This window comes from Lotus japonicus, chromosome 1, assembly GCF_012489685.1.
Source record: "Lotus japonicus ecotype B-129 chromosome 1, LjGifu_v1.2".
Classification (NCBI taxonomy): Eukaryota; Viridiplantae; Streptophyta; class Magnoliopsida; order Fabales; family Fabaceae; genus Lotus; species Lotus japonicus.
Genome location: NC_080041.1, coordinates 16245712 through 16272826, shown reverse-complemented (window position 1 = coordinate 16272826; position 27115 = coordinate 16245712). Strand labels below are relative to the sequence as shown.

Below are 27115 nucleotides of genomic sequence, written 5' to 3'. Positions count from 1 at the left end.
ATATATTTTTAACGAATACTTGATAAAAATAATTGAATGTAATTAATGCAGTTAGACTATTTTGATATTTTGAATTTAATGTACTTTATCGCGTTATTAATGCAATAAATTTGGTATATTTTTAATAAATATGGTTTTTTTTACGCATTAAAGGTTGAAAAATACCTTTATTTAAATTTTAATTTTTTAAATGCTAAATATTATAAATGCGCTTGATTATATATTTACTAAAAGTTAATGCAGAAAAAAATCATTAAATGCGTGACTAATAATTTTTTTGTAAACGCAACTTAAATTATATAATTAAATCATTGTAATTAAGGAAATAAAATAAATTTGGTCATGAATTTTTAAAGATAAGTCAACCGAATTAATGAAAAACTTTTACGGATTCATTCTAAAAATAATTGAACGTAATTAATGCAGTTAAACTATTTTGTTATTTTTAATTTATTTTACAATATGTCGAATTTAATGCAATAAATTTGGAATAAATGATGGTTATTACTATTTTTCCCCATTAAAATTTAATTAAATTATAATTTCTTTTGTAGTTAAGTACTTTTTTTTAGTAACGAAGGAGTAACTGCAATTAAATATATTTTATTTTATTTTATAAATTTTAATAATCAAATTGTTAAAAAAAAGTCAAGCATTAAATCATGTTTTATTTGTACCAATAAAGGTTGAAAAAATACCTTTTTTAAAATTTTAATTTTTAAAGGTTAAAAATTATAATTGCGCGTGATTATTAATTGACTAAAAGTTAATGCAGTAAAAAATCATTAAATGCATGACTAATTTCACGTTTAAGCATTAATTAAAGTATATAATTAAATCATTGTGTTTTCAAAAGAGAAAAAAATTAATGAAATCATTGTAATTAAGGAAATAAAATTAATTTTGTCATCAATTTTTTAAGATTAGTCAACTGAATTAATGATAAACTTTAACAGATTCATTATAAAAATAATTGAACGTAATTAATGCTGTTAAATTATTTTGTTCTTTTGTATTTATTTTAGAATATCTAGTTATTAATGCAATAAATTTGGAATATTTATAATAAGTGATGGTTATTCATTTTTTTAAGCATTTAAATATTAATTAAATTATAATTTCATTATAGTTATGTAATTTCTTTTTTTTTTTGAATAGAAGTACGCCCTTGAATGAAATTATAAGTAATTAAAATTTTAGAAATTTTATTTTCTAAAGTTTAGTAATCAAATTGTTTCAAAAAGTCAAGCATTAAATAATTTTTTTTCTACAAATTAAAGTTGAAAAATACGTTTATTTAAATTTTAATTTTTAAATACAAAAACACATAAATGCGCGTGATTATTTAAGGAATAAAAGTAAATATAGGAAAAAATCATCAAAATGCGTTTATTAATTTGTAATGTGAGAAGTTATGATTTTTAATCACTCCTTTAATTTATTTATTTATTTTTAAATTCACAGTGAAATATGTTTCAATACGATTGTTCAACAATATTTTTGGACAATTAGTAAAGAAGCAAAACGTATAAAGAAAACCAATAATAACAACAACATAAAATAGAATTGCTAAGAAAATTAAATATTGTCGTCAAAACTAAAATCTAGCCATCACATTTGACTAATTTATGTAAATTTGTGACCTCATAAATTTTACCGTCATACAAATTTCATAAAATTCAGAATTATTTAGGTTGTGAATTGGATAACTTCGGAAAAATCAACATCCGAGAAACATATAAATTCTTTTAGAGACTTCCCATTAGACTGAAGATGCTTGTCAATGTAATTAATTCAATGTAACTACTTAATAATGCAGTAAATTTGTAATATTTGTAACAAATGATCGAAATTAATTTTGTTACACATTAAAACGAACGTCAATTTTTTTTTTACAGTTATCGACTTTCTTAAATGTAAGTGAACGTAATTTTTTTTTGTTACACTTTTTTTTTGAAACTGGTTACAAAATTAATTGTAATGTAATTACAATAATGTTGTTTCCCTTTTTAATAAACAATAGTAAAAAACATTCAAGAATTAAAATAATTTTTGTTTCTATAAATTAAAGTTTGATAAAGACCTTGATTTAACATTTTGAATTTTAAAAATAGGAAATCCGTGTTATTATTAATTAACTAAAATTTAATATAGAAAAAAAAATCATTAAATGTGTGACTATGTGTCAGCACCCAATTTTGTCCTACCTTTAATAAAATTAATTTAATATAAAAAATAGCACTCGAAATTATATTTATAGTAGTTAATTAAAAATTTCAGAATTGTAATATTAATTAAATAATTAAAAACGAAAATAAGTAATAAATACCAAAAATAAATTAGATTATTCTAGATGGACTTTTCTTCCTCTCCAAGAATGGTGAGGAATGATTCCCAAGAATATTCTAGAAGTGGTGAGCAAGAAACCCTAGACATGCAGCTATAAATAGAAGGGAAAATTTGGTGGTGAGATCAGGTTCGGAATGAGGGAGAAATTGAGGGGTCACTTGTGAGTTGCATTTTCATCATTGGACTGCAACTCTAAAATATACAGTCTGGAGTTTAGAGAGAAGAGAGGCTACGGAGTGCGGAGCACTGCAATAGGGAGAAGGTTATTTTGCTGCTACAATCAAGTAACTTTCCCTTACTTTCATGGTTGTGGCCTGTGGGTGTTGTATGCTTCTTGAATATCTTTTTTTAAGTTGAAGTTAAGGAAACTTGTTTTTTCCTACTCTCTGTCGTAAAATGTCTATATCTGTTTTGCTTTTCCTATGTATGATTATTGGTATAATTTACTTCTTTGAGTTATTAAGATCAGGGATGGTGCACCATGGACGTCCCAATGCCGTCCTCCGTCGCCGTCAAACCGCCATTGTTTTCTCTTTCTTTCGCCAATATAAGACTCGTTTCTTTTCTTTTTTTCTTCTTCCAGCACCGTATATGTATTTGTTTGAAAGATCATATCCTTTAATAAATAATCAAATTATATATTTGTTAGATTTAGACTTTTCTCTCGCTTGTAACTAATCAAAACACAATCTCTTACATATCAATTTAAAATCATGTAATGAATTGTTAAGGGTCGGTTGTGTTTTTTTAATAAAATACACCTACCAATATAAATGATCTATTTTCTACTAAAATTAAGATATCTTAATATATCAAACCTTTTTAAAATTAAAAAACACAAACCAACCAAAAAACTTCAAGAACTACGTGGCTCTGAAGACCCCTTACATATTGGGGGATACGTAGGCGCAAACTTCAAAGTTTGTCGGGCCAAATTTCTAAATAGTTTGTTTCCCCCTTTTATTAATAAAATTAAATAAGATTGAAATTCTCTTCTTGGGGTAAATAAAATAATTTTAGATTTTGCATAATTAATTAGAGGTACCGTTTTTCTAAACGGACATCGTGGGGTGCGAAAACCTTCCCCACATGTAAGTGACTCCCGAATTCAGAACTCTAATCGCAGACTAGTTTGAGTTTATTTTGAGGGTTCCAATTTCCCTAAATAAATTGGTGGTGGCTCTACATTATTTTATATTATTTTTTCGTCGCGACCCCGGTTGCGACACTATGTATTGTTTTTATAAAAGATGATTGATATCAATGTCTAAAAATAAAAAAAAAAATGTAAAATAGTTCAAGTTCGTGTGATGCAGCCCTTAAGAAACAAAACAGATCGTCATAATAGTACTGACAAAGGAATTAGGTTTATCATAGTGAAGAACAGAAACAAAGTTCATCAAAATTTCACTACAACTCAAATGCTAAATTTGCTGGAATTTATGAAGACAATTGGGTCTTCATTCTGTTAAGGTGAAGACAACGATCTGGGAGCGTTACTTCACCATTAAATCTTCTTCAAATAGCTGCTTGATAAGAAATTCTGGTTGGACCAAATATTGCAGCTATATATCTGTCAGTAGTGCCTACATCGGTGAACAACATATATTTTATAAATTAAGAAATAACTAAATAGTAAATTTGAAAACACTAATTTGGCAATGAAACATTGTACACGCAACATACTTGGGTGCGTCTTTACTTTCCCAAGCGGAATCAAAACCACTGCTCCGTGTGCACGAGTAGTGGAGACGAAATCAATGTATTCGTCTACAAAGTTCCTTATGAAAGCACATTTTATTTTGGCTCTACAAAATCAAATAATGAAATACATTAGACTTTTCGGTCTAAAAAAAAAGGTTGAAATTATTTTCACATCAAGGCCAATACAGTTACCCTGCTGTAGAAAGCTCAAATTGAACGATCTTCTCGACATTTCCGTGAACATTGTATTCTTGAACTCTTCCAACTTTAGTTAAAACTCCAATTACATCTATAATTTTTAAAAATCAGAAAAATATAGAGTAAATGTAAACATAAAAGAAAAAAAGAATTAACAAAGTCTCACCGATTAAACAGTTGTAGCCGACATCTAGGTTTAGGACATCGAGTAATCGGATAAAAGAGTAGGGTGAGCGACTTATGGGAAAATCATTAATTTGATGGAACCAAGTATCATCCCGGAAGTTGAGTTAAATTCCATAAAGCATTTAATGTTTTTTATGATTTTATATAAGGAAATTGATACAATTAAGTAATTTATATACGGAAATTGAAGGAAATAAATAATTAATTTTGAAAATTAATTTCCTTACATAAGACTTAGCTACCGAATTTAAAAAGTTTTTAAATATTTTTAACTTTTTTATTTATAATTTAAAATTTGAATTCTTTTACAACCAAGGAAAAGGGAATTCATGTCATTAATTTTTTTATATAAGGAAATCGATTATTTAAATAAGGGGATTATACGTAATTAATTATTTAAATGTTTTTTTCCAGTTTGAAAATGGAAATTATTTTAAAAGAAAGAAAACATGTTTCACGTAAATAAATGTTTTATATAAGGAAATAGAAGGAATTAATCAATTAATTTTGAATAATATTTTCCTTAAATAAATAGTCAATACATTAAAATTTATTTAATTATTTTAAATTTCCTTATTTAAAAAAAATGAAAATAGCATTTATTCCATAAATTATTTAATGTCTTTTTTTATTTTAAATAAGGAAATTAATAAAATTAAAGGTTTATATAAGGAAATTGAAAGAAATAAATAATTAATTTCAAAAAATATTTTCCATAAATAAATAGTCAATGCATTAAAATTTATTTAATTATTTTACATTTCCTTATTAAAAAAAACGAAAATAAAATTTATTTCGTAAAGCATTTAATGTCTTTTATAATTTTAAATAAGGAAATTAATATAATTAAGTGGTTTATATAAGGAAATTGAAAGAAAGAAATAATTAATTTTGAAAATATTTTCCTAAAATAAATAGTCAAGGCATTAAAGTTTATTTAATTATTTTAAATTTCCTTATTTAAAAAAAACGAAAATAACATTTATTTCATAATGCATTCAATGTCTTTTATAATTTTAAATAAGGAAATTAATATAATTAAGTGGTTTATATAAGGAAATTGAAGGAAATAAATAATTAATTTTGAAAATATTTTCCTAAAATAAATAGTCAAGGCATTAAAATTCATCTAATTATTTTAAATTTCCTTATTTAAAAAAAACGAAAATAATATTTATTTCATAATGCATTTAATGTCTTTTATAATTTTAAATAAGGAAATTAATATAATTAAGTTGTTTATATAAGGAAATTGAAGGAAATAAATAATTAATTTGAAAATATTTTCCTAAAATAAATAGTTAAGACATTAAAATTTATTTAATTATTTTAAATTTCCTTATTTAAAAAAAATGAAAATAACATTTATTTCATAATGCATTTAATGTCTTTAATGATTTTAAATAAGGAAGTTAATATAATTAAGTTGTTTATATAAGGAAATTGAAGGAAATAAATAAATAATTTGGAAAATATTTTACTTAAATAAATAGTCCATGCATTAAAATTTATTTAATTATTTTGAATTTCCTTATTTAAAAAAAAACGAAAATAGCATTTATTTCATAAAACATTTAATATCTTTTATGATGTTAAGTTAGGAAATTAATACAATTAAGTAGTTTATATAAGGAAATTGAAGGAAATAAATCATTAATTTCAAAAATATTTCCTTAAATAAATAGTCAACGTATTAAAATTTATTTAATTATTTTCAATTTCCTTTTAAAAAAAAACGAAAGTAGCATTTATTTCATAAAACATTTAATGTCTTTTATGATTTTAAATAAAGAAATTAATATAATTAAATGGTTTATATAAGAGAATTGAAGGAAATAAATAATTAATTTTGAAAATATTTGTCTTAAATAAATAGTCACTGCATTAAGATTTATTTAATTATTTTAAATTTCCTTATTAAAAAAACGAAAATAACATTTATTCCATAAAACATTTAATGTCTTTTATGATTTTAAATAAACAAATTAATATATTTAAATGGTTTATATATGAGAATTGAAGGAAATAAATAATTAATTTCGAAAATATTTGTCTTAAATAAATAGTCAATGCATTAAAATTAATTTAATTATTTTAAATTTCCTTATTTTAAAAAATTGAAAATAGCATTTATTCCAAAAAGCATTTAATGTTTTCTATGATTTTAAATAAGGAAATTAATATAATTAAGTGGTTTATATAAGGAAATTGAATAAAATAAATAATTAATTTCGAAAATATTTTTCTTAAATAAATAGTCAATGCATTTAAATTTATTTAATTATTTTAAATTTCCTTGTTTAAAAAATACGAAAATAGCATTTATTTCATAAGACATTTAATGTCTTTTATGATTTTAAATAAGGAAATTAATATAATCAAGTGATTTATATAAGGAAATAAATAATTAATTTCAAAAATATTTTTCCTCATATAAAACTTGGCTACCGAATTTAAAAAGTAATTAATTTGTTTACCTTTTGTTATCATTTTAAAATTTGAAATTATTTTTAAACCAAGGAAAATTGGATTCTCGTAATTAATTATTTAAACGTTTGTTTTTTTCATCTTAAAAATGGAACTTATTTCAAAAGGGATTTTTTAAAGAAAATTGTATAAAGCAATAATTTGACATGAATGATATTGATATTAGACTAACTTAAATTGGCTATTAAAAACAATTTTTATTTTTAAAAATGTATGGTAAAAAAGTGTTTTTGGTATTTGACTAAAGTTCTTTTTTATATGTAATCTTGTTTGGATATTGACCGTAAAAGGATGACAAAGAAAAGAAGCACCATTGAGCATATATGAGTATCTTATTATTATAAATCGCCGGTGAATGCAAAATTGTCAAATATATCAAGCTTGATTCAGCCCACAAGACAAAGTGATGAAGTCAAGGAAAAAATTGTACGTGTAAAACAAAGGAAAAACAAAGTAAATCATCAGAACAATTCCAGAATGAAAAAAATAACAATTAATCTTGGATTTTATTTGATAAACAAATTAAATCATGAGAACAATCCTCTCATGTAGATTCAGAAAAACAAAACCACGAAAAGATACCCAAGACAAAACAACAACTGATTAAATTTTAGAATGAATAACAACTAACTAAATATTTCCATACACCACCTTAACTTCAATAATTCTATTTTCTATTCTTTCAAACCTAAAACAAACTATGTCACCGTCTCTAATTTCCATTAATTTGTAGAACACTCACGGGATCAATAATAATAATATACCCTTGATCCATATTCGTGAAATTGTTATTTTCAGCGTCTATAGGTCTAATGACACCATAATCCTGTAAAAAAATTGTTGAAAGGGAATGAGGAGAATAACATATTAGGGTTAGTAAAACATGAATTTTGAAGGAATGAGATTAGATTACAATAACACACATCAAAGACATGAAAAATTGATTTCAGATGAGAAAAAGTACATACCTTGTATAATCATGAAGAACCACAAAATGAGATCTTGAAGCCATGTAGAAAGGCTCAAAAAATACAAAACGCAGGAGATGATTGAAGAAGCAGAGTAGGTTAAGGAGAAATCCAAATAATGGAGAGATGAATGAAGAATAAGCGTCTTATATAGGCTTTTAAATAGAGAGGAGTGTAGGTCAAGGAAAAGGGTGTACATTAAGAGGAAAGGAGGAATGATTGCCATGTAGGATTTTTAATGAAATTAGCCAATCATGAGATGCCACGTATGCGATGATTGGACCTAGAAAAACCCCTAAATGTATATATTATGGATTGGCTAATTAACTAATGAAGGGTGAGAAAATGAAGTTCAAGAAAGAAAGAAAAAAAATGTACAAAATTAGTTTACAGACCCAAGTAACCTCGGACGATGCAATCATTGTATTCCACCTCTTTATTTCCAACAGAATGCTCCAAAACTTGTTTTGGTGCAGAGCCTCAATTTCATTGTTATGTTCCTAAAATTTAACATGTGCCCTTGTTTGTATCAAATTCTTCATTTCATATTCTCAGCATATGCTGAAAACGACTCAATTTTCTTAGTTTTAATCTCAACAAGTTTTGTTGCTCTAAAACATATAAATAAATACACCCTCACATTCATGAGCAAAGTGTAGAGATCCTGCAAAGCAAGAATTCCCTTAGAAACAAATAGTCATATTAAGTGTCCTTTATTTGATCAACAATGAAGATTGTCAGAACCAGCTTCCATATTTGTTTTTCCTTGGGGATATTTTTCCTCATGCTACTCAACCATGCCAATGCTGAATGTTAGTACTCCTTTTAATTCTTACCATTTTATTTTCATTTTCCATTTTTGTGCTTACCTCTTTTAAGAAAACTCTTTAAAGAGATTCAAACTATGTTTAAATACTCATTAACACTAGTATAAACAGATATCAACACTAAATTCAGTACACAAAGAGAACGGAAATTTTCTTCTGAAACGTGACAAAAGTCGGTTCACATATCACTCGATTGATATCCAAATTCATGGGTTGATAAACCACGATTTGAGTCAGGGGAAAGTCTTACTTTTTTTGGTCTATTTTCAGATAGAAATTATCCGACGATGAACGATAATCTAAGCCCATTTGAGGGTTGGAGGAGCGCTTACTTCTGCATGCTGAATGTAATAAGCTAAATCAGCAATATATATGCCTTTAATTTGTTAACTTCTAGTATTTTAATCTCTTCTCCCCCATAACAATGCTTACTTTAACATACATGTAGCACTCAAGTGCTTGCACTGGACAATACACAAAACTATCACTAGCTGGATATCTAAACGTGTCAAACACTGAGATCAACAACTTCTGTCAAAAGGGTTGCTATGATCACACCTTATTGGTGTTGAAGTGCATACAAGATGTCAAGAGAGACTTCATTTTCGCGACCAAAGCTAATGTCTCGGTTGTCAAGAATATGACTGTAAAGGCATGCGCTAATCTTCAAGGTAAACAAACATCATACAACCTATTGTAATTGATAGAAATAAACATAATATGAAATCATTCATGCATTTTCACCAAACTAGTTAAACTTTTAGGACAATTGATTTATGATATCATCTCAGAACCTCTGTAAACAATTAGTGTGGAGTTCAATCATTGGTTCCCTATTTTGATGTAATTAAAAAGTTAAATTTCAGTATAACCTATGTGAGTTTGTGCTTTGTCTTTGTAAGACCCAATTAGGCATGGCTGCCTAACAGATTAAGAGCAATTTCGGGATAGTGGGTTGATAACACTAATGCATTTAGAATCACACAAAATGATTCATCATTCATCTTTTCAAAATCACAACCTCATGAAATATATATGACACATCAAAGAAACTAAACTTTTGGTGTGGTCGATTATGCAGGTTTTAGCACAAACTATACGGCAAATGCCTAACTGAGGCATATGGTCACAATAGCATTCGCTGCCACATTTGTGTGTCAGTATATTTGAATGGATATGGAGACAGATGATGAGACTGGCTTGAAAGCTTTTACAAGGACATTGTTAGGGTCCGGATGTTGGATGTTGAGTCTTTTTATAATTCAATATGTATTCATACAAAAAAAAAAATAAGCTGTCATATCGTAGTCTAGATTATTCTCGGTAAGATTATATAGACCAATAAAAAATGAAAAGACAAATTTAATCGAAACAATAATTACTTTCTATATACCTATTATCTCATGCAGAGATGCCTTGGTAAACATATGGTGGCATATAAAGATCAACAATGCAGATATCACTAGGATTAATAACAAGGTTGTATAGTTTGTGCCATCGACATAGAAAGACCCCATTCCAGTTTTCGTTTGCTGTTCATAATCAAAATTTTATTATCATGAACCAATTATCCCAAATACTTAGGTCGTTGGATGAAGACACCTGAATTGTTTAATATAATCCGTCTAACATGTAAAAACAGCAGCTTATAAGATTACTCCTGTAAGATTACTCTCAAATCGGGTCTTCTCACCCCGTATGATGCAAAAACAACAGAGAAGATGCCAACTAATATTTGAGAGTAATCAACATTCACATGCTCCTATAAGCTACTCCAAGTTCCAGGACAATTATTTCTTAAATGGCCTAAGTATTTCCAAGAGTATGAGCAAACTATCATTTTCATTAAAAGAATTACACTTGCACCTAAAAAAGGGAGCGGGTGGGGAGAGGGGATAGAGATACCAATGATGACCCTTAGAAATACTATAACTGAAACAAACTCAAAATTGGAGAGCAAGGGTTACATCATAAATGTGAAAAAAATCAATAAGAGGTTCATTTCCCCAGTCAGTTTCAACAAAGACAAAAAGTGTGACCAAATCATGTCCCGGCGTTCCTACGGCCAACACGAGCAACAAAACCAGCCTTAATTGGAGCAACTGATCTTCCTGATCCACACTGAAAGTAATAAACCAGTATTATAGGATATTGAATGGTAAAATGTCAATAATATAATCAATCTCCAACCAAATTTGCATTTTACAATACTATTATCAGCATCAGAGAAAACAACCTTGAATCATTTGGTATCACTACTTAATATAAACAACAATTGGCGACTTGAGAAGTGGGGAAAATGGTCCATTAAGTTTACAAACAAAAAAAAAACTACTAAAATGTTTGGCCACAAATTGAACAACTACTAACAATAAACAACATTCAGACAGGATATAAATAAAACTAACTATATATAGAAACTATCATCTTCAAGTTGTTTAGTTTGTTGACGGGGGTGGGAGGGAAACACGGTCAGCATGAAAACTAAAACATAGAAAAGAGATCCAGGCAAAGGTTCAAAGAAAAATCACCTTCTCACAACGAAGAAAGAATAGACGGTTCTCCTTTGAAAGTATAGTGTCCGGACTCTTGCATCCCAGACAAATGACATATTCATCTGAAAAAGAAAGTATATCAACTTCAACCAATGGCCACAAATACACAGCTATCCAACAACAATAGGCTAATAGTGTCTTACAAAATTATTGTTCTAGTAAGCTGAATTTATTGAAAAGGAAAAGGAAAAAACTGGAAAATATATAATTCAACACAAACCATAACTATTGCCACAGAATTTTGATACTTACTGATATATCGTCGAAGAATTCCTTCGAAGTTCTTGGGTGCAAATCTTCCCTTTACTACCAATCTCTGCTGTCCATCTAGCGATCCACTTGTACCCATTTCAGCAAGCAAGAAAGCCATGACATGGTCTGGCTGCCGATGCATCCTAAAAGATTGGTTATGGAAAAATTAGTATATTAAAGGTAGAAGAATGTCAGGGGATTACACAAACTCAACAAGTGAATAATAATAATTCACGAAAAGATTATCATCACTAGCTGAATTGAAACAATAGGTCAGTAGAATGTCTTGAATTTTTATTTTGCAGGCAATCATGCATAGGGACAAGCATATAACATTAATACAGAAAAAAATTATAATTAACACATACAACAATGCTTCAAAAGAAAAACTCCAGATAATTGTTATGCTTTTAAGATAGATACACCAGTTCAATAATATTCCTTGATAACAACTGCAGTGGAAATTCATGATCTGTGTGTGGATGCATATAAAGCACCCACACATTATATGCATCCAGCGACACACACACACATATATAGAGATTAGAGAGTCATCCAAAGACAAATGAACCACAATTTTAAAATGTCACCACGTAGTCATTTGAAATTCTATTCCAAATTAGACTCAAAATCTAAAACTTCACCATAGTAGTCTTTTTGGAGGACTAAAATGGTGATATAAAAGGATGAATTTACAACGACTTAGATCTTAATGTGTGTAACGAACTTGTACGTGTGTGTGTTTGAGGGGGAGGAGAGAGAAAGAGAGAAGCACAGATAAAATATCAACATACTTTTGCATAGGCGCAAAAAATTCATAATGGCCAAAAACAATGTGTCAGTGAGCAAGAAAGAGTAGATGAAATAGTAGATGAATGTGTCAGTGAGCAAGAAAGAGTAGATGAAATATCAACATACGTTTTGCATAGATCCATAAAATTCACAAACACAGTCTTCTTTGTGCCCTCACGAAGAACTTGAGGAGGCCTCATAACTGTTCTCCGCCGATCTCCAGCAAGTTCTGGATTGTTTTCCCGTAGAATGTTAAAGACCCTGCCAAGAAGCTGCACAGAAAGACATTGAGAATCTAAGAGATTTTTATTTTTATTTTTATTTTTTATTTGGGGGGAGGAGTTTCCAAAAATAGTCAAAACACAATACAGTGGACTAAATTGCTTTGGGTGATTTTTTGGATCTAAAGTGGAGTCTAAAAGAGTGGGAATTCTTGATATTTGAGATGAAGTGCACATAAATACAGAATCCAAGACTCATGTAAATCATTAACTAACATTCATCGATTTTAAAACTTAAAGCGCGGATCAAGATCCTCTCAATTGTTAACTCTCTCGAGTTTCCTAATTGAATTGACAATTCACTTGAGAGGATCCTAATCCTTCAAGCACATGAGATTCACAAATATCATCCCATCAGAAAAAGCCCAGGGCAGTGAACACAGCCTACTAAACTTGTGTGGAGAATTAAAGGGGAGAACTAAAAAGACTGCAAAATAAATAATAAATAATTAGGATCATATGAAAAGAAAAATCAGCTCAGAAACACTTTCAGAACTAGGGGAAGAAGATAAGTGGAACAAAAAGAATTTGGTACTGAAATTTCAAATAAGAAAACCAATTGAAAGCACGTTAACTAAGACTTACCTCCTCATATTGATAATCACGTTCGCTCCCTTCCCAAGGATATCGAACATGCAAAGCAGCTGCTTCTCCTTCATCATCTTCAGCTTGATCTAACAAAATTTATCAAATGTTGAGTATTCGGTTAACTTCCCACAAGATATTACTTGCAGTAGCAACAAACAGTCCACTATGCTTTAGGCATGCAATTCAATTATTTACCATCCAAATCTTCAATTGCTTCTCCACTCTCTTCATTTAGGTTACCGATATCAACCTACAATCAAGCAACAAACTTCAGGAATCAAATTGCTTCAAACCAAAAACCACCTAAATCAAAGACTTGAAAATCTCGTAAGAGATAATTTTTCGTTGGAATGACGACAGAAAGAGCAAGTATGACTTACAGCCTTCTTTTTCTTTTTTTTCAAACCAGCAAATGCAGTCTCAACCCCATCAGAAACTGCAGTTCAAAAGGTAATGAAGAATCAATAGAGTGTAAGCACAATTTTCAGAGAGCATTGGAGATAAAAACCATGGAAGTAAGTTGCTCGTCAAATTTTACAAACCTGACAGGTTTTCTGTCTTCTCCGCCAATTTGTCCACTGAGTCATCAGCAGGATCTACAATTGTAATTTTCTTCTTCTTCTTCTTCTTAGTCATATCAAGTGGTGCAAACTGCAATTTAAAGATTCAGGCATCAGAAGACGGTACCATTAGAACTAAATAAAGTACTACCTAACCAAGGAGGTCAGTGACCAAGATATCATGCATTTACAATACCATCAATTTACAACAACAAAAAACCTTTAAAACCTGAGTTTATGGCAATTATGGCTACTCAAGGGAAACACAAAGTGGTAAAGAATTTCTAAAATTATAGAATATAGACTTACTTCTGCAACCTCCTCCTTCATATCATTTTGTGACTCGTCTTCCATGATTGCTGCAACACAAGTAACATAAAATTAATACATGATTAGGAACATATATAAAATATAAAAAAGTATGGACAGAGGAGGATAAAATAGAAGATTATTAATTATGTTGCTGTTAATATTGTTTTCCTACAATTTGTGTAAAACCATCCCTTGTAGGGAAATCAAACACACAATGTTCTTCTATGAACAAGTCCCAACTCCCAAATAGCTAACCGCGCCAAAAAAAACATCCTAATAACAAATCAAAACCTCAACATGCCTCAAGATAAAACAAAAAACACTACTACAATAACAATCAAAACCTCAGTCCTCAAGTGTCAATCCCTAAAAGTCATAGGCTACTTCGCTAACCGCGACAAAAACATCACCAAATCCTCCCCCAGAACCACATGAAAAAACACTCATCTAGATATTACAAAAACCCTAGTCCACTGCAGAAACATAACAATTGTGCGCGTGTGTGTTCGGTTTAGCTTGTGATAAAAAAGCTTCAACTTTTACAAAAGAAACTAAACAACAATTCATTTGCCCCTAACATAATCAAAACCAGATAAGAAACGAGAACAATACATGATTCGATCTTAGTGATCGCAATGTGAAAAACGCAAGCGAAATCAACGGAAAATCGAATTGAAATAGAAAACCTGAATGAAACGGAAGCTGCAAAAACCAGAGATTGCGCAGAGAAAACCCTAGAAGTGAGAGCAAAGAGAATCGAATGTTTTGAGACGAAGAGGGTGGTGGCCTGTGTGTGAAGAGTGTGTGGGTTTGGGTTTTGGGCCCTTGATTTTTGCTTCTCTCACACGTGTTGGGCTTTGTGCCATTATTGTGAGCCCAAATATATGAATTGGGCTTTCACTAATTAGTATATTTTGACCAAAAAAATAATTAATTAGTATATTGACCAAAATAAAATTTAATCAGTGTTGGTCTATTAGAGCATCTCCAATGCAAGGTTCTTAGTTCTTATTTTTAAGTTAAGAACTAAGAACTGAGTTCTTAACCATTGGAGGAGATGACGTGGAGTTCTTAGTTCTTAAAAATAAGAAATAAGTTCTTATATAAGATGTTTTACTTTTTGAGTTCTTAGCATGAAAAGTTAATTTTTTCTCTCTCATTCATCAATTCATTTAATTTAAATATTGAATTAACATTTAAATTTAAATCAAAATTATATGAAAGTAAAAAATATTACTACTATAATGATATTGTGGGACCAAATGAATAGTGCTAAGAATAAGAACTAAGAACTCATGGTTGGAGCAAAATCTGCATGGAGTTGTTTAAGTACATGTGGCAGTACGGGCCCACATGAATAGTGTTAAGAATTAAGAAATAAGAATTAGCATTGGAGATGCTCTGTAAACCGTAAACAAGCTAGATTCTCATAATTGCTTTTGTTTTATATTGGTCATTTTAGTGATAATATCTATGTGTATATGCTTCTAATTGTTTTTGTTCAATACAGTCAAAAACATGTAAAATGGAAAAAAAGTAGGGTAATCAACAGGCCCATAAATCAATGGTTAGGAAGTGGTCAACAACAGATCCAATATTCCACTATCAGGTTAATTGCTTCTTCTTTTTTATAAGCATCAGGTTAATTACTAATGTCAACTTATATATATTCTATATTATCCCCGTAGAATATCTCAAGTAGTAGGAGTTATGAAACATATGAGTTAGATAGAGGGAGGTTCAGGGATTGATTCCTGGTATGAGTAAACCCATAAAACATGTAATTGGAATATTTGTTTGTGTTTGGAAAATCCAAATTAATCACACATCTAAGTGTGATCCACATCTAGAGAAGCAATAAATAGTTATAGAATTCACATCTAATAAGAATTAAAACCAAATATGCATTCGGTATATCAAAATCAACATGTTGTGCAGATTATGGAGTTGGACCTGTGTTTGACGTACTATGACCAAGTCAAGCAAATTAAAGGCACAATTTCAGGTTCAGCTCCCCCTTCCTTTCCAAGTCCCATTCAATCAATTTTCTTCCCCTATTGGGTCTCGAAAGGATAACTCATCTTCAAGGCAAAATATGATTAATCCCCATCAATACATTTATTGGATCTGTGACATATTCAACAAGTCTTGTTTACTAAGACAGTCTTTAACATATTCTTCTTGAAAAATTGACTAGTGTATGCCTAACAAAACTGTGCATTCTGTGCCCAAATTAAAATTGAAATCAGCACAACATTGAGAGAGATTGGGTCTTACCACAATGAAGGTTGGGAGATTTCTTGTAAGCTATAGAACAGTATCAAAGACTACTAAACATGATTTTATTTGTTTTATGCACTTTATCAGCTAATCACATTTCCCAGTTGTCATATTTCAAGTTATTTCAAAAAAAATTACTAATGGCAATGTATAATATCTATTCTTTTTTTTGTACATCAGAAAAATAAATTGCATCTGCTAGGGATTGATCACTGAACCTCCCTCACCCAACCTACATGTTCCCTAGCTCTTACCACTTGAATTATAATTCGGGGACAATCAATTACAATGGTTATTCATTGTAATGCCCTTAATTGAAAACAATTGAAATCAGAACAAAATTCAGAGACTGGTCTTACAACAATGAAGACAAAAAAGGTGGGGAGATTTCTTGTAAGCTACAGAATAGCATCAAAGACTAACAGGCATGATTTTGTTTGTTTTGTGCGCTTTTTAGCTTATTACATTTCCCAGCTGTTTCCTCTTATTCAGAACATGTGATGGCTTTATTCACCTCAATTAACTATAAATTATTTATAACCACAACTTTTGGTAACTGGGGAGCTGCATGGACTCTGAATTTGTCTACTTAGTCATGCATGTTGCACTTTTTAACATTTTTGTCTTTGTTGCATGAATAAAGGTTAAAATTAACTGTGCCAACTGCCACCCATTTTTTCTGTCCCTTTGATCCTTAGTATCATAGACATTATCATCATATATAAATCATTAATTAATAAACTTCTCTTCCTTTAATTTTCCCTTAAAACTATTTTAGTTTTGTTTTAATAGTTTTTTTGTAATGTGTTAAAATTAAACCAATCTCCTCTTTCAAATTACATAAAATGAGAAAGATCCCTGTTGCTTAACAGTTTAAACATTAATTTGTGTTATTTAATTTAGTTCCTTTATTTCAATGGTTAATAGTTTTAGAATTTTCTCTGTTCACAAGTATTTAGTCTCTATATCTCCATAAGGACTAGTCAAAAAGAGAATAGACTCGTCAAAAAGAGAAGCGGAAGACTTATATTTTTTAGAATAATGGAAGACTTATATATATATAGTATTTGAAATAATTGGTTTGGTAGTGAGCAAAACGAGAATGGGTTTCTTGGGTAGCTTGAACTTTGAAGAGTTGTAGTGATAAGTGTTTAACAAACAATTACAAAAATTATAGTACACATCCAACAGACACTCAGAATAAGAAAAGTAAAATGTGAATGTGATATACAATGAATGTGATAAAAAAAATGATATGTCTAGCTATTAGTGCATTGTTTATGTGTACAAATATGATTAATGATATTTTATTTTTCTAATTGATTCCACAAAAATCATTGGCTATACCAATAATACCAATCTCCTTTATTTTCCTCTCATCTTTCAGAGTCCCTAATAGCCTTTGGAGTTGAGAAACATCAAACCAGAGGCTAAAATACCAAATAAGCAATAGACTTTTCATAGTTAAACCAATACTAGCTACTTAATTAAATTTCAGCTCTTATAGACCAAAATATATACTAGATATTCTAAAGATTCTTGAGTTGAACAAATAACAGTTCCCAATCAAGAGTAATCCAGCTGGTTAATATTTTAATGTGTCCTTCATTTCAATTTTGGAGAGTCTGCTTGTAATCAATACTGCCCAAAGAACAATTGAGTTATAAGCTTAGAATAAACACCAACCAAGAAATTTCCACTATAATGAAAGGGACTTGCCAAGCATAGGTGACCTCACAAAAAAGCAATTAGTATCTATTCTGACTGCCATGGTTGAGATGTTCTTAGAAATATCATGTAAAATCGGATATATAATATGAGTTTTCACTCAACAATTTAATTTTTGAGATAATTGATTACATTATCATCGTATTATAGATTTTATAACCAAGTTGTCTAAAATTTGATAATGAAAAAAAAATTGAACTTCACTATAAGGCTTGAGTATCCTTCATGTTCAATGAACTCTTATATGATGCGTACAACATGTTAATAAGAAGTATTATGTAAAACCATCGGCTACGTACCATCAAACACATAGGTCAACTGATTGTGGGGTAGTTATAGTTTAAGCAGAGATCTCAGGTTCGAAACCCTACGAATATAGTTGTGTTAACTGCCTATAATGGTCGTACCCCGACTCGAACATGATTATCTAAGTAAATAATACAAGTAGTTAAAAAAAATTATAAAACCATTGGTTCATTACTGATGCTCAGAAACTCATTATCAATGCAGGTGCAGATGATTTCGAAAATAATTAACCAGTGGGGTTTCTTAGCCACCCATGAACATCACATTGTCAAGTGAATGTCAATTATCACCATGTGAACTTAACTGACCATATGCATGCTACATATATGATGGCTAGTCCATCAGTATGTTCCTCACTTTTCATATCCAAACAACAACTATGTTTCTTCTTTTCTCTGCCCAGCCTTTGCCTTACATGATTCTGCTATTCAACATGTAACCTCATTCCTCTGTTCCTTTGGAAAAGGTTAGGCACCCTTAATAAGACACTGGGTTTGCCAAATCTGAGAGAGACCTTTATAAAGCCTCAATGTAATCATAAAAACGAGTGAATTATCAACTTGGTCCTTAAAGATTTGCACTAACAAGTTAGGCCCTGAAAGAATGACGTTTGAAAAATCACCGAATATGTAGAACATCAGTGAGTTGGTTCCTACAAGGACTAATTTGATCACCGACTTTTTAGTTGGCCGAATCTGAGCATAGGAACTAATTTGACCAATTCTTTCTTTTAGAGGCTAACCATCAATAAAATCTTTCAGGGACTAAGTTGATCATTCATTCTAAAAACAAGTTTTAAATTATAATTGAGGTTGTCGCAGGTTGCCGTTGCGGCTGCATTGTAGAATTGCAAATAAATGTAAGTTGGTGCGGCCAAAATTACGGTGCCAATACTCAAAAAAAAAAACTCCAAAACCCTTCATACTCCAATTACAATTGAATACCGTGATTTAAAACCCTCAATATAAGTAATATGTAACGTACTATTTTCCTTGCTTGCTGGGTCTCTCCTCAATGAAAGTGTTGGAAAGCATTGAAACATTATCACCAGAGGGGTAATTATGTGCCACACCTAGATTTGATTTTGGGCATAGATGCTTCCAGATAGATAGTAATAATGGGTGAATAAGTGATACATAGAGTGAGGAAGAAAAGTCTCTTTCGCCACCCACCTAAAAGGCTCATGAGAAGCTTGAAGGGTCAAATCTTGTATAGGACTAAAATCTTCAAGTGTAAAAGGAGGAAAAAAGGAATACAAAATTATTGACCTTAGTTGCAAATCGTGTCCTTGTTTTAAGTACCATAGAGTAAAAACTTTGATGAGGAGATAAAGAACTAGAGATAAAACAGTAGAATCCAAAGTAGAGTAATTACTTATGGTTAATGAAAAGTTAGAGGAATTAATTCATGGTTCAGAAGAAAAAAGCAGCCACTTGAACTGTTCTTACAGTTTAAACTTTCTGGTCGTTTTGTCTTGTGGCATCGAATGGATCCAAGTCCAACAACTGAAACAAATCAACAGTAGTAGTATAGTACCCTGACTCGTTTTATATTTTAGTTTATGTTGATTAATTTTGTAGGTCTATATTCAATATCTACAATGATCGATTAACAGGCTAATATAGTAATATGATATTTTAAAAAAATATGAATGTAAATAGTGTATATAATTAAGTCATAAATTTTGAAAATAAGTGTTGGTTCAACTAAATTAATTAGGAAGCAGTCACCAGGGCTGCACATGGGCCGGGTTAACCCAATGAAACCATCCAACCCAATTCGATCTAATGGTAAAAATGCGGGTTGGATTGGGCAAACGGGTCCATCGGATGGATTTTATTACGATCCAATCATTTTTGGATCAGATATCGAATTCTATAATAATCCATCCAACCCAACCCGAAATCCAATCATATAACAATTATAATTTTTTTAATTTTTACCTAACCTACTAGTAGGGTATGTAATTTACGGAGACTTGGAGTCCTACTACTAGAGTGATTTTTAGGAGACTTGAAGACTACTTTGTTTGTAATTACTTATCATATTTAAATATTAGAAGTACTAGCTTAGTTATGTGATGTTGTGTAGATGTGTAAAAGGTAGTTATGAACTTATGATGTAATTGCATGTTAGAGACTTTGAGTACTTGTTTTTTAATATTTTTCAATATTTCAGATTTATTTTTACTTTAATACAACGATCCAATCAATCCATCCAAACCAACCCGAAGATTGTCGGATTGGGTTGGTTCGGGTTCGTAGGTGAAAATTCACAGGATCCAACCCAACCCAAATAGTTTTGATCGGTTCGGATTCTGATTAGCCTGAAAATTCATCCAACTCAACTCATGTGCAGCCCTAGCAGTTACCATGGGTCGGCTCATTACTTTAACGAAGAAACTTTCTTCCTTAATTTAGGTTCTTAAGGTGCTTCAAAAAACTTTTAGCTAGCCACTACTAAAAAATGAAAAAGTGAACTACTTGAAAACAACTAATTGGAAAATGGAAATATTTTAATAAATTAAAGAATCTTATAATTTGTTGTTTTTAAAACAAATACAATCTAGCTGAAAATTTAACCAATATCTAATCAGAATGAATAAATCTAAATGATGTGATCCCAAGTCAAAGTATCAGCATCCTTGATACCAAATGAAGGAATGGTACTATTTGAAGTATCTTCTTACCTGCATCCTCAGAAAATGAATATTCATGAGGACCATACCAATGAGTCAGCATTTAGTTGTGCCAATTCATTGGATTCAATTAATCATGATGATATTTTAATCTAGTACTTTGATACTGGTTCCCTTAATTCCTACGTTAACACAATAAAATACTAAATAAAAACTCATATGGAGATAGTGGAAGGCGGCATGCGGTGTATAAGCGGTGGGTTTGGTTTTTTCTCAATTTTGTTAGTAGCATTTAAGTATTTTATAGTCGGAAGCTATAAGATTAATTATTTTAAGTTTTCTTTAAAAATCATTTTAAGGTACTGAAATCACATTTAGTGAATGTGTCTAATTATAAATCTTGTTTTAAACATTATTCAATCATCAAATTTTTGATTAAATATTTAAGAAACTCAACTATCTAAAACAACACCATAACTTATTTGACCTTATTAGTGTTTTTTTTCTCAACATCGTATCTTGTTTGGTCACCAACCGTGGGACACACCAAATCGCCAATTCATGTCCTTTCATGTTTCAACATCTTGAACGCAATAATTTCGGGATATTTTTTTGGCCCCATTGGTTGATTAATTATTTGCTTAAAGAAATCTTGATAAGCAGAGACTCTCTCTGTAATAGAATAGGTACTGTTATATTAAGAAAGGTCGTGTGGTATTTAATTTCTTGGACTTTTGATGGGTTGCAATATTTTTAGTTTGAACAAGTGTGTTTGAGTTGGAAGCATAGTTTTGCCCGTAAAAAGAAATTGGATATTGTTATGGGAGCGGTAAAAGTAGACCATCATCATAGCTCAAGCTTAATTTACAATCCTTGTGGATTACAACTAGGATACTATTGTTTTGGGAGCGGTAAAAGTCGACCACACCACCACTCGACCAAACACGACCGCCGACTCAAGTCCCGAGACGATCGTGATTGGCAGAACGTATCAGGCACCGACCGTATCGAGCGTGATTGTCGCTAGCTGGAGGTAAGATCCGAATCACCTAAATCATCCCATGGCTAAATAACCCTAGACTAGTCGCAGGGGGCTAGAAGCGAGGCTTGCGAGGTTTAGTCTCTGCTTACTAGGAACCGTTGATCGTCAGATCTCTGGAAACAACAAGAGCCTCAAAATGACCTAACGGTGGAGGAGCGCCCAAACCTAGGCACTCGTGACTTCATCTGGGCTACCCTAGCCCCTCAGACAAGTATATAATTAAGTCTCTCCCACTAAGAGCCTCCTCAAGTATTCAACTTTCTAAGACTTAGTGATTCCTCAACTATGATTTCGGAGCTAACATAGGCATCAGAGTGCTTTTGCATAAACCATTCCCAAGCTCAACTACGGTGCTTGGACTCAACCACCCATCCATCCTAGTTCCAGACGTTGCACTCCCCTCTCTCCTCAGCTTAATGTTCCTTCGTTCCCTTCTCCTTCTACCCATTCCCGAGTGTTTTTGTTGTTTCCCCCGATCAGATATATATGATGAAATTAATTCTCCTAAACCATAAACTTAGTTTTTTTTTATTTAATTGTTGCATTCTTAGTTTCCTTAGATATAATTATATGGGGTTTTAGTCATCCTATTCCATCTATTTTTTTTTAAAGATAAAGGATAAAGGATAATTATATATATGAGAGTAGCACCTGGCCTCTCAAGTGGAAAAAAAACCGCTACACGCTGCAAAGCGACAAAGAAAAACCCCAACAACCAAAATCCCATCCAAAACCCCGCCAAAGAAAAACCAAACAGCCAAGAAAACACTAAAAAAAACCTACAAGGCCAGACAGAAACAACCAGAAACGCCAAATCGAAACCCTATTTCATCTACTTTTAAAATTAAATCAATTAGGTCTTGTTTCAATTTTCGTCAATAATTTTTCAATTGTTTCAATATCTTAGAGTTTATGATAATTGAACTTTAATTATGGTGCAATTTTTAAATTTTAATAATTTAGGAAGTAATTATGCTCAAAAATATTTTATTGGAGAACTAAAATTGCATATAATTCAAACTAGAGGACTATAAATGTGTTTAACCATATTTTTTATAAGCTCGAACTCGACGCAATACTTAAGAGAAATCAGGCATATTCATGATTGGTAAAAATATATTAGTGGCAAATTAAGTTTTTTTGTTAGAACCACATGTATCTTCCATGATGCAATCGTATTTGAGTAGATAAGACTACCATGAATGACAAAATTCTCTCTACCTAATATTTATGGCAGACCCTATAAGTTATAAAAAAAACGAATTCCACCTTTTACGCTCATGTCATGGCGAGCGACATTAACAATGACTCAAACTTTGAGACGTGCTTAAGCTATAATAACCTACCTAAATTAATTTACGTGTTTGATATGGTATACAAAAATGGGAAAGATATATGCCAATATTAAATTAAATTTAAAAAATTAGTAGTATTTACTGAAGTCTTTTTTTGAAGGAGTATTTACTTAAGTCAATTTACTTAAATGTTTTTTCAGTAGAAGATAAGCCAGGACCAACTAGCTTTAGAGGAAGCAAACACACAACACCAACGCAAGAAATTTGTTTCACATCTATGATGTTAAACTAAGATGATAGTCAAAAGGTTCATTGAGAGACACTCACATGATAAATGCAAATAATATAGTGCAAGTGAAGTGCATATTAACAAACCAAAAAAGTTGACTATTTTTTATGTGACCCCAAAATAAGTTTCTTCTCCTTTGAAATTTCTAGTGTGCAGTAGTGTGTACCATTGAGTATTGAGACTCCTCAGCCGCCGGTAACCCCTTTATTGGTGGGGCCAAAGCCCATTTGAGATACCATTATGTAAAAGCATGAAGCAGCTTGGGGGCCCAATCATAATTATTGTAATTAACTAAGTAGCCACCTATTTTTTAGCTCATGGGGCCCCACTTTTGTTCCTTGTCTTTATCAAACTTAGATTTGGGCTCATCTTCTCACACATGTAAAAACTGCTAATAAGGGGAACAGAGGAGCCAAATATCCCTGCAAATTGCTGTAAAATAATTACAATTAAATAAAACCAGTTGGAACAGAATCTTGCTGAAGTGGTCCAATCAAGATGACAAGATCTAGATATCTTATCAAAGAGAAAAGGCCAATGATATAATGTTTGTGTTGGTGAGGAATACTTGAAATCATCATTATCAGTTTTCATTAATTCAAGCTTTAATTACTAATTATTGTGTTTTTTTTGTACATCGGAAAATTAAAAACAACAGAAAGAAACTACAAGGCTAACAAGTTCCTAGCCAAGATGGGGAGCTAACTGCTGAGGCGGAGCCTCAAAATACTCTATAGGACATTGGATAATAATATACCGCTTTTTTTTATACATCGGAAAAGATAATAATATACTACTATATGACAAGGTTATATACAGATAGTATATTGAGATTTTATTTCACAATGTATAAAATTTCATGAACTCACAATGTAAAAATTTTAGTGTATTTACTATACTATACAATGTTATTATTAAATTTAAAATTAAAATAGAAAAAATGTCCTTTCTAGGGGTAGTCCAACAACCCATAGCCCGAGCCGAAACCGACAAATTTGGAGGTTTTTTGTGTGAATGGTTGAGTCGGATCAAGAAGCGGGTTAACTGAGTGTAAAAAATGGCATTTTGTGATTTTTTACGGCCGGGCTCGGGTTAACAAAAAAACAATCTGTCATAATCTGGCCCGACCGATACACCTAGTTACAACAACAACAAAAATGTGTGTGGCCTAGCCCATGTGAAGTAGAGAAGTAGTTAAAAACAACCCAAGCTAAACCCTTATGAAGTCGTCACACATTAGCACATTCTTAATTATTCTTCTCCCAAAGTCTAGTAAAACCCTAGTTGTCGCAGCAACAACTCCTTCTCTTCTCCTCGTTCTCCACCAAGACCTACTCAATGGTCTTCTCAAACCCTAGTATCTTGTCTTCTCACTGTACCAAGCGCCACCTCCTTAACTCCTTACATTCTTTGTTCTTTTGTCCCCTTCGACAGCCACCCCTACCAGGCCACCAGGATTAAGTTTCTCCTTTGCCACAACAACTCTCACCAAGAAGATACAAGTCTTTTTCTCTTCTCCCACTCTTTCATTTCAACTTTATTCTCCGTTGAAGAAGATGAAGCTTTGTTGCATGAAATTCGAGATCAAAGAACCTTTGGTGGATGTGCATGTAATCGTCGCCCTCGCCTATAATCATGTTTTTGCCATCCAGAGTCTTTAACTTTTTCTTGTTTCTCACCCTCGTCTCCTTTTTCTATTGCATAATTTTAATTCTGGATCATTGCACCATTGTTTTCTTATGTTCAAATTTCTAGATCTTTGAATTGAAATTGATGGTTTAGTCTTTAATCGTTTGTTATGAATATTTTTTAGTTGATTCGCTTGAACTCATCCTCTCATCTTTTCTTTTTGTTATTTTTTATGGATTTACTCCCATATTAACCTCACCCGATATAACCATGCGCAAATTACACTCGAGCAACCCGCAACCATTACTCTAACAGGGGCGATCCTGGTGGCGTGGGATTTTTCACCTGACAAAACCAATGTTGTTAGCCCACCGCTGCATTTTGGACATTCTTAGTCCCGTCAACAATGACAAATTTTTGAAAATTAGGCGAATCTCATCACTCTCACTAACTTAAAGAAAACATGATGCACTTAATATTTGAGTTTCATGTTTTTATCATTCCTTGACGCCTGGAAGGATATGAAAATCACATGAATCTCAACATTTTCACACGTACACTAATGTTTTTTTACATTTGATTTTGATGTCAACGTCATCTCTATGGCGTTGACAAACATTTATAAATAACGCAAATCTCATCATTTTTATGTGTAGAATTCATTTTATGTTTGGAATTAAGATCCGTTTGATTTATCTGTAAAATGAAGTTTTTTATCATTATATTTAATAAATCTAAGTTTAAAAATTAAGTATGATGTGTAAAATAATGAATGTTGTTTAGATAGAATAAAGTGTAATTAAAAGATACAGTTTAAAAAAAAAGAGACATAAGATGATAATTGATAGGTATTATGTAATGTCGAGTTTTGAAACTATATCTTGTAAATGAACACTCAAGGCACGTTTTCTTAACGAAAAATATTAAATTTTACTTTTTCTAGACTCGTTTTTTGGATTCTGAAAAATATTTTTATTTAATAACCACTTAGTGCATGTTTGTTTTAGCGTTAGAATTAACATAAACGTAATTTTATGTATCTCAAGAAACCAACAAAAGAAATAAAATTTGGCACGTTAAGTTTAAATATATAAAAAAGTGAAATTTTAAAATGTTGGATTAATGTATAGATTTTGAATGAGATCTATCCATGATTTTTAAAATTTTGATATATTATTCAAACACCACTTATTCCTTTTTTGTCGGGGTTCTCTAAAGTGATAATCTCACCAAAGTAAATCACCACGGGTGTAATAACTTACTTTATTCTCTAAAATCATTTTTCACACTAGAGAAGATAAATCTCTTTGAAATAATGTGTTCAGCCAGACGCAGAGAAGTAAACTTTCTACCTGCTTAAAATTGGTTCTTAAACATCTCAAATGGGAGGTGATCCACATTTGAGGCTGTGCCATGATTCTACAAGAACCAGAATGAGCACCAAACACACTTAAGTTGGATAAAATTGCACGTATGTCAAAATACAATCAAAGAGAAAAATGATTTGGACGGCAATAAACAAAAAAAAAAAAAGAGAAATAGGAAAAATTAAACCTCCAATTCTGTCTACCTCCAAAGATTGAAATGATTTTCGCAGTCCCCAAGTGCTAACATTTTCATTCACGCATGCAGATAAAACATTTTTTTATTTAATTGCATGAATAAATAAGATAACATAAAACAAGCTACCAATCAAACCAAAATGTAAAAGAAATCTTTAAAAAACAAATATTAGAAATTAGAAATAGAGAATGATTCAAATATGATTTTTTGGATTCAGGAGACAACCTTTCGACGTGTCAACTTTCCCACAAACACGTACTATAAATTATAATAACCATCATCAATC

At 30.8% G+C, this 27115-nt stretch overlaps 2 protein-coding genes and 1 long non-coding RNA gene across 3 annotated transcripts; 1 reads left to right on the top strand and 2 right to left on the bottom strand.

Moving 5' to 3' along the window:
- Positions 1–7411: 7411 nt before the first annotated feature.
- On the bottom strand, positions 7412–8486 carry LOC130733860 (uncharacterized). Its single transcript, XR_009017654.1, has 2 exons — positions 7893–8486; positions 7412–7750 (listed from the first exon to the last, which is right to left on the bottom strand). It is a non-coding gene; the product is annotated as an uncharacterized LOC130733860 (long non-coding RNA).
- Positions 8487–8532: 46 nt separating this feature from the next.
- Positions 8533–10111, top strand: LOC130733859 (uncharacterized). Its single transcript, XM_057586139.1, has 4 exons — positions 8533–8704; positions 8990–9066; positions 9168–9390; positions 9801–10111. The coding sequence occupies exons 1-4, from the start codon at positions 8620–8622 to the stop codon at positions 9830–9832; spliced, it is 417 nt and encodes a 138-aa protein (XP_057442122.1). The 5' UTR covers positions 8533–8619; the 3' UTR covers positions 9833–10111.
- A 387-nt stretch (positions 10112–10498) lies between these two features.
- LOC130733858 (eukaryotic translation initiation factor 2 subunit beta-like) lies at positions 10499–14872 on the bottom strand. The gene is made up of 10 exons (XM_057586138.1): positions 14746–14872; positions 14057–14106; positions 13730–13838; positions 13568–13623; positions 13383–13437; positions 13185–13273; positions 12445–12590; positions 11527–11669; positions 11251–11336; positions 10499–10840 (listed from the first exon to the last, which is right to left on the bottom strand). Exons 2-10 carry the CDS (start codon positions 14099–14101, stop codon positions 10763–10765), a joined length of 807 nt encoding a protein of 268 aa, XP_057442121.1. The 5' UTR covers positions 14102–14106; positions 14746–14872; the 3' UTR covers positions 10499–10762.
- Between the last annotated feature and the right edge of the window lie 12243 nt (positions 14873–27115).